The sequence below is a fragment of the Pinus tabuliformis genome, chromosome 7 (genome assembly GCF_031772625.1).
Source record: "Pinus tabuliformis cultivar Carrire ecotype Pingquan chromosome 7, CPIR1, whole genome shotgun sequence".
In the NCBI taxonomy this organism is placed as follows: Eukaryota; Viridiplantae; Streptophyta; class Pinopsida; order Pinales; family Pinaceae; genus Pinus; species Pinus tabuliformis.
Genome location: NC_142293.1, coordinates 604,563,891 through 604,575,137, shown reverse-complemented (window position 1 = coordinate 604,575,137; position 11,247 = coordinate 604,563,891). Strand labels below are relative to the sequence as shown.

Here is an 11,247-nt window from a genome sequence, read left to right as displayed (position 1 = left end):
ACTATCACACGTAGGGACATTTTCTCGAAAATCATTTTCTGCTTATTTAGGTTGATGACTCTGTTCATATTTGTTGCCCAGTCTATTCCAAGTAATGCGAGGTAAGGGTTACTTTCATCTACAATTTCTATTACCTCGAAATCTATCTGCGTGCTCGCACCATTGATGTCCACTGTTACTCTCGTCAATCTTCCCATGGGCAAGATCTTTTCTTGGTTCACCATCCGCAATTGAATGGGAGACCACTGTAGTGCGGGCCTGCCCATGCGTTCCCAAGTTTGCTTTGGTAATACATTCGCGTCCAAACCCAGGTATAAGATTACTTGATCCATCTCGTATTCGCTAATTTGCATTGTCAACTGCATTTCCCATCCGGTGCATAGAGCATGCTTCCCCATTTTTTGAACTACACGTGGCTCCCGTGACCTTGTGCACCTAGTGATAAGCTCTTGGAGTCCTTTAACTACCTTATTGTCTCGTAGTAGCTTCATGCATGTCTCTAAAAAGGTAGTAAACATAGACGGATCCATTCCCGGTTCTGGTTGATCCTTACTACCTAAAGTAGAGACCTCCACAAAGCTCTTCTTAGCTTCCATAAATGTTTCTTTTCTACGGTCCAAGTCAAACTCAGGTTCCTTTGCAGGAGCCTTATGTACCCAGGTATCCTCTTCAGGATTCTTCCCCTTATCATCCCCTGTGGTCGCACCACTTCTGAGCATCATGTTTACGTTGGGGTCCTCTTTGCACGATTTAGACCTCATCGTCTGGATATTTTGCGTCAGAGTGGGCTGCAGCGCCCCTTTTTTGCACATTTGTATGATCAGCGTCGGACAATCTATCATTTCATGATCAAACTATTCACAATATGGGCAAGATAGTCTCGTCAGGTTGGTACAATCACGAGCGTAGTGCCCAAGTCCTCCATAATTGTAGCAAAATAGATGTCTGCAGCCCCTCTTGGGCTCCACTCCCCCATGACCTCGATGTCACCCTTGGAAGCCACCCCACACTATTACTACAGCTGGATTGAGACCTCTCATTTCAGTCTACATTAGATAAGTTGGGGTCTTGTCCATCATTAGTTCATAGCTCTGACACATTTGCTCATCATGACCCACAGATCTACAGAAATTACAGTACATTTGCTATGGTGTCTAGGTATATTTCTGCAACAGGTGATATTTGTCTGTGGCATGCTTTCCTCCCACCTGACAAATCACGCACCAGAGAGCGGCGGATGCACTCAGTCATGCTTGCGTCTCCAGTCTCAACGGCATCAGTCCCCCTCCTGCCAAATAGTTTGTGAACATAGGATAGTGATCCTTATCGTGACCCTGGCCTTTACATTTTATACACCACACTTCTTCGCATGCCTCTAGACAGGGTGCCTTATCCTGTTTCAAACTCTGCATCGCTAAGAATAGGTTTTGTAGTTGAGGGTGGATTTGTTGGACTCCCAACACCGGATCCTGTATTGGTGTTATGTGCAACCTCATCACCATTTCTAATGCCTCTGCCTGGGTTGAGAGCTTCTATTGTGACAGTGTCGTCCTCAGGTGTGGTGTCAAAGATGCCACAAACCACACGTGGTGCTGCGCATCCATCAATGTCATATTAGCCTCGCAAATCATACTTTTCAGCCTTTTATCTAGATTCCAAGGGGTTTCACCTCGAAGCATCGCAATCTCCTTGAATCCGATGATCGACTGCGTCTCCAATTTTGGTCCGCTGAATTCTTTGTTCAATGCAGTCTGAATTTCTGCTATTCTGTCATTCAGATGATCATTCGAGTGCTTGATATGCCAAGTCAACGTGCAATCTTGCAACCCACTTACCAATGTGGCCTTCTTAATGTTATCATCCACATCCCCGTGTGCTTCCCACACTACTCTTACTACAAACCAAAACTGATTGGGATCTTCATTTCCTACTCCTTTGAATACAGACAACTTGATCACGCTCACCATGTTAAACTGCTGGTTTGGTGGGGGTGGAGTGGGTGAAGATGGAGGTGAAGAAGGTGATGGAAGTGGTGGCGTTAGCAGAGATGATAACTGTGGAATTCACTTTCTAATCAAACTAACCACGCTCCTTGGAGAAACCCAAGCACACTCTTCCCCACTTGCTCGTGGTGGTGAAATTAAAGGAATATTTCCTAACCCTTTTATCCCTTTGAAGATCCTTCTGCTTCGCATTGTTGCGCTCATTAATGTATTTGGATCACCAGTTTTTCACATAAAAACATCTTAATCTAGTTATTCAAAGACTTTATGTACTTACCTCGTGGTCCTTTGAGAAAGCGTCTTTCAGCTTTGCTGTAGCTAACAATCATGTCTATTGCAAATTCAGTGATAAACCCTTCTATTATCCAATCCAACCAATGATCTACGGCCTGCATGATCTTATCTTCAGATGCCTCTAACCTGTGCACTAACTCCATAGTCCACACTATCGGCTGATCAAGCTTGCACCTTCCCTAGCTGTCTGGTAGCCTCGCGATCCAAGCATATAGCTCTGAAGAGAATGTCATGAAAAATACCTCGTGGATATATATATATATGAAGCTATCCAACCACCTTCTCTTGGATATCTGCGGAGCTTTATTTTCCTGTATCACGAACTCATGCAACTTCTGATCCAACCAATCTTGAAGTTCTTTCCTCATAGGGTTCTAGCATTCCGACATCAGACATCCCTTAGGTAGATCCTGGTCGTAGCAACAGAACCATTTGTTAGCTTAATGGGGCCTAACCCAAGTTTAGAAATGTTTAGCCAAACAAATCCTGACACTACCGGCCCTTTCGGCAACAGTCCGCGGAGCGCGGATTGAAGTCTCTCCCGAGGTAGTATGGGAGGGTGTTGTAACTAGGTTTCTACACCCTAGGGATATCTTGATGTGGTCTAGGTTTGTGCGAAGCAATCCTATGTGATGTGTTGCTTCCGCGTAGCTGTCTTCTTGGGGAAACTACTTTAGTTAAGCGCGAATGCGATTTACCCTTTTTTGTGCTAGTATTATTATATATCTTTTGTTACTTACGAAAGTATAGTTCTTTCAATTATTATTTATCATAATCAGACATGCACATAATCATAAACCAGGAATAGATGCATAAACTAGAATCTAGAACAGATACACGATATTTCAAAATCAACTTATCTTTATTAATTCCTTTATCTAGTTACAATCCACTTCTAGCCCTACACACATAGCTGCAGGGGTCCATGCACACAACTGCAGATTCTAACCAGGCCTCCGCGCACATAGCTGTAGAGCCTCTATCTCCTATAATAACTCAAACTTGCACTTACAGACTCATATCTACTATTACTTTCAGACGCCCATATTACTTCTATTGTCAAAAAGCTACCTTTTACACTTAGAGCCTTGCTCTTATTTATACATTCCCATGGTTCATGGACCATGGGTAGGACGACACATTCTAAATTAATTTATAATATTTTAGGGTGAACTACCCTTAGACTTTACCCATTACAATTCGCGCTCTGTGAACTTTGCAGAGATTTTATAATACAATACCCAAAAATGTGGGCTTCAAGCCCCAAAACCATTACGCGGGGGATCCACTGCCCAACATGAAGATATCAGTAATGTTCTCGGAACTAGGACAATACTTAAGATGATGATCCCATCATGAATTACTTCTCTAATGAAGTGCATGTGGATCTCAACGTGTTTGGTCTGCTACCGCTACACTGGATCTCTGCAAAACTTTAGCGTACTTTGATTATCACACTAGATGATAGTTGAATGATGGACACTAATACCAAGCTCAGATAGGAAATGTTGTAGCCAAATAGCCTGAATAGTTGCATTGACTTCTCCTCTATACTTGACCTCTGCTGATGATAAAGCAGTGGTATCCTATTTCTTGATTGACAAACAAATTGGGTCGGATCCCAAACTAACTACATAACTAGAAGTGGATTTGAGACCAATGTTGTCAATAACCCAATATGAATCTATGAACCCAATGAGATCCAAGAAAAAAATTTCTGCATAATGAATCCCATAGGTGATTATCCCGTGGACATATCGAATGATGCGCTTTATAGATTTCTAGTGTAACTCATGTGGCTCTTGCATGTATTTGGAAACTGCTCCTCAGACATATGAGAGATCAGGACAAGTGTGAGTTAGATAAAGAGGACTTATCACAAGCCGATGGTACAATGTGCAATCAACAAATGGTGTGTCTTTGATATTCTCCAACTTTATCCCTAATAGGAAAGGTGTGGTTGCTTGTTTGCAATAACTCATATGAAATTGTGCCAAATGATCTCTATCATACTTTGGTTGAGAAATGGTAATACCATAACCACTTTGATTGATATCTAGTCCGAGGAAGAAATTTATCAAGCCCATGCCTATCGTATAAAACTGCTTGTGCAATATATTTTTAATCTTAGCAATGGCATGTTATCAAAAGATCATCTACATAAAGTACTATGATCAATAAGGAGTCAAACTTCTTCAATAAATAGACATTGGAATCAAATTTGTAGCGTACAAAATTTTGAGATAGCAAATAGGAATCCATATTTTCATACCACGCTCTAAGTCCCTACTTGAATCCATACGGAGACTTCTTCAGTTTTCATACCATAGATTTTGCATGTATCCCTATGGTTGCTCCATGTATATTTCCTCCTCGATACCACCATGAAGAAAGATATTCTTCACATCCATATGATGCACCTCCCACCCTCTTGCTCCTACGATTGAGAAACCTAGCTGAATGGAATCCATTTTTGCCACTAAAGAAAAATTCTCATCATAGTCAACACCATGCACCTGTTGAAAGTATTTTTCTACCAACCGTTCCTTATATTGACTAACTTGGCCATCTGCTACCTTCTTGGTCTGGTAAACCCACTTGCACCTCACAAGTTTACGATTGGAAGGTAGCTTAACCAGATTTGAAGCCTCATTCTCAATGAGAGAGTTGTATTCCTCATCTATTGTTGCTTCTCATTTAGGATGGGTAACTTCTTTTGCATAAGTTTGTGGATCAGACGCATGCATCATATAAGTATGCATGGGCATGCATGGATCCATAGCTAAGACTACTTGCAGATCTTCGTCAAACTAAGGTATAGAGGTAGGATCATCTAGGAGATCACTCATGTTGTGTCATTTTTGTGTTGAAGGTGGTCAAGAATCTTCCGAACTACATGACAAAGTATGATCTCGATGTTCAAAAATTGGTGGTCCAACAGGTGTCACAGGCAAAGGCTCATCTAGATCAAAATTTTCATATGAGGTATCATCTGCATACTCATCAATCAGTGGTGAGGGAAACTTGGTAACAAGTTCATCTGGTGGTACATGAAAAATATCTTCGTCAAAATTTACATTCCTTTCAATAAAAGGCTTTTTGATGTTGATATCAAGAAATTTGTACCCTTTGACTTTGTCAGAATATCCAACAAACATGCATGTCTTACTCTAAGGCTCCAAATCCTTTCTCTTCTCTTTAGGAATACGGCCCATGCTTGACATCCAAAAATGACAAAATGAATGACTTCAGGTTACATGTTAATCTAAGCCTCAAAAGGTGTTTTTCCAGTGACAGATTTATGAGGAGATATATTCTAGATTTATGAGGCACAACTGATAGCTTCAGCCCACAATTTTGATGAAAGAGATCTTGCATGAAAAATGCAGTTTCCCATTTATTTCACAGATCTATTCTTCCTTTCTGCCACCCCATTTTGTTGCGAGGTGTAAGGAAGTGTATGCTACAATTGTATGTCTACATTATTACAAAGATTCTGGATATCTTTGTTGACATATTCTTTTTCATTATCTGTGCGGAGTATCTTGATGAGTTTTCTAGATTGATTTTCTGCATGTTCCTTGAAAATCTTTAAATGTTGCAAAAAATCATACTTGAGTTTCAAGAAGTAAACCCAAGTGAATCTCATGTAATCACCTATAAATGAGAACACATATCTTGTTTTTGTCATTAAAAGTACTAGAAATGGATCCATGAGATCACTATGTACAAGCTCCAAAGGTGAAGAGGCTCTCCATGCATGCCCCTTCTCAAACTTTTCTGGCAGATGCTTTCCAAGAGCACATTCATTACAAACACCATTTGAAATTCAATTGTTGGAAATCCTTTAACCATCCCTTGCTTGATAATTTGTTGCATATATCTGAAATTCAAGTGCCCAAATCTCTCATGCCAAATCCTACTTTCTTCGTTTGCATGCATATGTATCAAAATAGAATTTGATTGAGGAACAAAATCAGAAAATGTATACATACAAGATTGATCATTTACCTTTCCGGATACAATCTTCAAGTTCATTTGGATATCATAAATGCTCATGGATTTAGGGGTAAATTCCACTTTTCTTCTGGTGCATGTATATGTCATCTGATACACTGAAAGAAGATTCACAAAAAGCCTTGGAATATGCAAGACATTCTGAAAACTTCCATCTCTGAATTGCACTCTTCCTTGTCTAGTTGCTTCAACTACAAAATTTTCCCCCATGAGAATAGGAGGTCCCAAGTATGCATGTAGAGAAGAAAATGATTCCTTTGTAGAAGTCATATGATGCAAAGCTCTTGAATCAATGATCCATTGTTGTGGTATAGAATGAAGGGCAATCAAAGCATGACCATTACCTCTTGTTTCTAATGGTTTTTCCTCCTTCTTCTTGACACTTTCTGGAATGTGAAGACCAAGATTATTTTTCTCAAGAGTCTTTGCCAGTAGATGAATATTATTCTGCACGGAGGAGGACTCAAGATGATAACCTCTATTAAAATAAGGAAACTTGGACGTTCCTTTCTTTCCCTTTTTACCCTTGGAGCTGGAAGAATCATCTGGAGGTTTTGGATTTCCTCCCTTTTTTGGATTAGGATCTCTTGCCTTTCCTTTGGCTTTGGATTGCTAATGTGGTTCAAGTTGGACTTTCCTTTCACATGCATGGGAAGTGCATGTGCATTTTGAGACTTGAATAAACCCATTTTGTTGAGCTTATCTTGCTCATGAATGAGACTCTCAATAAATGCATCAAGTTTGAGCATAGTCCATTTATCTCGAGTTGCAATTTAATTGTATGAAATGTAAAAATGAAAACAACTTATTTGGGGCCTAATTTGGACAAAATAGAAGGATCAATTGACCATCCTCTTTGGACTTATTGATCTTGCAATCATATAAGTGTAGAAGCAATGATTTGAATTTCATAAACAAATCTTGAATGTTCTCAAAGTTGTTTGGATCTAAGGAATTTAGCTCATTTTTAGAATATGAGTTGCATCTCATCATGTTTTCCAAATAAATTCTCCAAGCTTGTCTAGACCTCATTCAGAGTGTTGCATGTGTCCACATGGAAACACAATGCTGGAGATATGGACAACAATAAAATACAAAAAGCTCCGTCGATCCTCTTGAGCTATTTGGATTTTTCAATGGCCGAATTTGGTTCAACTTCTATATTTATAATTATCCAATACAAGTCTTTTCCTCTAAGGTGAAACAAAATCTGGCTTCCATTGGAAGTAGTTATATGGAGTAAGAAGAGCAGAAGATGAGAACCTCATTATTGCACCTTATCGCTGTAGCAAAAATTGTGGTAGTTCTCTAATATTTTCATCTACAAATCAAATCTTCGAACAATTTCCAATTCTTTGATCTTCAAACCTGCAAAACATTGTTCATGCACATTTTCCAAGCCCCTGTAGCTTAGAGCACAAATACAGATCTAGCTAAAGAATAATTACAAAAACTTGCAAGAAATTGAAAAAAAAAGGAATCGAGAATGAATTCGATTACACAATATTGGTTTGAGAATCAACACATAAAGCAACTAAGTTAAGCTTAGTTATACATACAATAACAATAGATAATTAAAGCTAATTGAAACTAAGTGTGATTTATGTTTTGCTAATATGCACATGGACTACATGCAAACACTAAAATTAACTAACTAAAGTTAAATACACGTCACATGCAATAACCAGAATTGAACTAAAACTAATTAAAATTAACTAAATATATATAGTGTACATTCAGTTTTAAAATTAACTAAATATATATAGTGTACATTCTTTAGAATTTCTATGGGACAACCTATGTTGAACACAAGTGTTCATGAAACATTGAACCTTGTATATATTCTTCAGCTTTCACTCGATTAGTTTACTCGGTAGGGAAAGCAATGGATTTTATATTGAGTGAAACGACCGGTGCGGTGCACCGAACATGGATGTATTCATCTGTTATAGCGTTTGGCTTTGGAATTTTTTAACTCCAAGTGTGAACATACACGTGTTCGCGGAATCTGCTTTCACTCGATTAGTTTACTCGGTAGGGAAAGCAATGGATTATATATTAAGTGAAACGACCGGTGCGGTGCACCGAACATGGATGTATTCATCTGTTATAGCGTTTGGCTTTGGAATTTTTAAACTCCAAGTGTGGACGTAGACGTGTGCGCGGAATCTTCTTGCTCCATCTTCGTCCCCATTAGCGAGGACCCACCATATCCGGGCCAGATCCCACCATATCTGGGCAGATCCCGAGAGCTCGGAGACCATTGTGAAATAGTGGCCCTACTAGGGCAACAATCTGTTCAGAAGCCCAAGTTTAAAAAGACCATATTCGGCTACCTTCAACACAATTCCCAATGTGCACATTGGCAACAAATCGACTCCAGCAAGATTCTGGGATAAAATCAATGGCCATGTCTGCGTTGCCTCGACCAGAGTCGTTTGAGTCTCAGCTTCTAATGGAAGGGTGCGAGTATTGGAGAGAAGTTGAATATTCTAAGCCTCCTTGCAGCATGCTAGAACATGGCGAGAAATTCTTCCTGTCTGGAGATAATGTTATCTGCAATTCATATCTTCCAAATATATCTGATCAGAAGGGATCAGGTTTCAATTTGAGCGAGGAGGTTGTGACGAAGAAGCTTTCTCATAATGCAAACGAGCGACAACGAAGGAAGAATTTGAATGAGCTTTATGGGAAGCTTCGATCTTTACTTCCGAATTCCACTTTTAATATGAAGGTAAAGTCAGTTTTCCTTAACCCAAGAGGTCTAGATTTTATACAAGTGGTTTGTGTAGTGTTTAGTGTTTATAGGTTTAAATTTGATGAAAGAGGGGTTTAGAAGGAAGTTATTTTTGGAAAATTAAACTATCTCAAAACATCTAAACTGCCCAAAATTTTGCAGCATTATGGGTCAAATTTCATGGATAGCTGTGTTTAAGAAGGGAATAACCTTTTAGTAAATTAAACTATTTCAAGGGTGTCCCATTTCCACAAAGCTCATCTTTGTAGAATCCTAATTCAAATTTCATGGAAAAGGATGGGGTTTAGGAAAGGAGCTACCTTTGAGTTAATTTAACTATTCTAAGGGTGTCTAGCTTTGTAGAATCCTGATTCAAATTCCCTGGAGATAGATTTAGGAAGGGAACTTTGCAAAATCCTTGTTCAAATTTCATAAAGAAGAGTTTAGGAATGGAGCAAACTTTGAGTAAATCAAACTATCCCAAAAACATTCAAACTCCAAACTTTACAAAATCCTGGTCACAAAGGCTTTACTCCAACTACAGTCAGCGAAATAAAAAGAAAAGTGAAGCCTGTTTTTTTATGGTAGAAGATTTGTTTTTCTTGTAAATGATTTTAAAAAAAGGAAAAATTGTCTAGCTTTGCGCTGATTATGATCCGGAATTGAAAGTTTTATGGTTCAATTTGGTAGAAAAAGGTTAGCAATCCCGCCATCGTATGCGGAATTTTGAAATACATTCCTCAGCTGCGAAGACAAATCAAGATTCTTTCCAGGCAAAGAGATGAATTGTTGACTCTGAGAAGAACCTCTGGACATGATTTGAAGACGGCTCCTGCTGAATATCATGCCTCCGAAATGTTGATAGATAAGTTGGATTTCAGTCAATCCCCAAATGCACTTTTGTCCGAAGTATGCATTTTTGCAGGGAAACACGTGCTGCTAGTAACAGTTCAGACAGCACATGGAGCTCCACCAGTCTTTTCTAAATTATTATTGTTATTCGAAGAAGAGAAACTAGATGTTATGAATGCTTCTACGTTCATCTCCGGAGTGAAAGCCTGGCATAGCATACAGGTTAAGGTAGGAATCTGAACGCTAGAGTCCCTCAAATTTCTGTTATTGTTTGATTATTTTAATAATGTTGAAGTGATATTCCGTTAATGTTTGATGATTTTAATAATGTTGAAGTAATATTCAATTTTGTTTTCTACCTGTTTCCACTTTCATTAGGCCATGGAGTCTAGCGGTAGGTTTGATACAAGTGCTCTCCGCTTGAAGATTATTCTTTTATGTGAACAAAGCGGTGGCCATTTTTGTCAGCAAGCCTACAACTACTTCCATGCCTGAAAGATCTTTGTTTGCTATTTTCTTCAAAACTGAAAGAAGTTGAGATGAAGAATCCCGAAGCAAAATGCCATGTCTTCTCATCTTGAAATATTTACATTAAATGAGACTTTTCTATGTGACTGAGGTGCTAACTCGGTGTGTATTTCAAGGCATTATATGTAATGTTGTTCTACAACGTTCATGGTAATGAATCAATGTCGATGTCCACACTTGAGGAAAGGGAACGGTTAAATTGTACGCAGCATAAGATTGCAATTCCCTCTATCTTTTTTACTGCATATTTGCTGGTTTTCTTAAATTTTAAACCGCATAAGATTGCAATTTGATCTATTTTTTTTTACTGTAGATTTGCTGTTACAATGAAATTTATGAATCCAAGCTGTTTCAGCTGTTGCAAAGCATGGATTGTAGAAAGCAATTTCAGGACTCTCATGGTATTTAAAGAGTAGAAATGGAACCATGTGAGAGAATCCATTTACACAGTTACTGGCAGGTGAGCCCTTTTCCTGAAAACCTATGTGATTCATTATGCATCCATTAACTAATTTCAAAGGCTCCACTCCCCTTGTAATTGTTTTATCTATACATGTGTTAAGTAATTTGCCTACCCTCTACTGCTTACTAACTTCCTCCATATCTAGTAAACAAATCTTCCCCTCTGACTACCAGTTTTATTGATTTATTTTAACCATCCGACAAACAAATGCAACCCTTAATCTCTTCAGGAGATGTGGATTACAGAAATGTTAAAATATCTTATTTGGGACTCCTAATCCGTGACTCCCTAAGCGTTGCATGAACCCCTAAACGCATAGATTTTTCTGTCTGCGATGATAATGCTTCCTAATC

General features: G+C 38.8%; 1 protein-coding gene across 1 annotated transcript; it reads left to right on the top strand.

Annotated features, from left to right (window-relative positions):
• Positions 1-8,611: 8,611 nt before the first annotated feature.
• Positions 8,612-10,771, top strand: LOC149248891 (transcription factor bHLH36-like). Its single transcript, XM_089456130.1, has 3 exons — positions 8,612-9,048; positions 9,742-10,131; positions 10,282-10,771. The coding sequence occupies exons 1-3, from the start codon at positions 8,668-8,670 to the stop codon at positions 10,396-10,398; spliced, it is 888 nt and encodes a 295-aa protein (XP_089312256.1). The 5' UTR covers positions 8,612-8,667; the 3' UTR covers positions 10,399-10,771.
• The last annotated feature ends 476 nt before the right edge of the window (positions 10,772-11,247 follow it).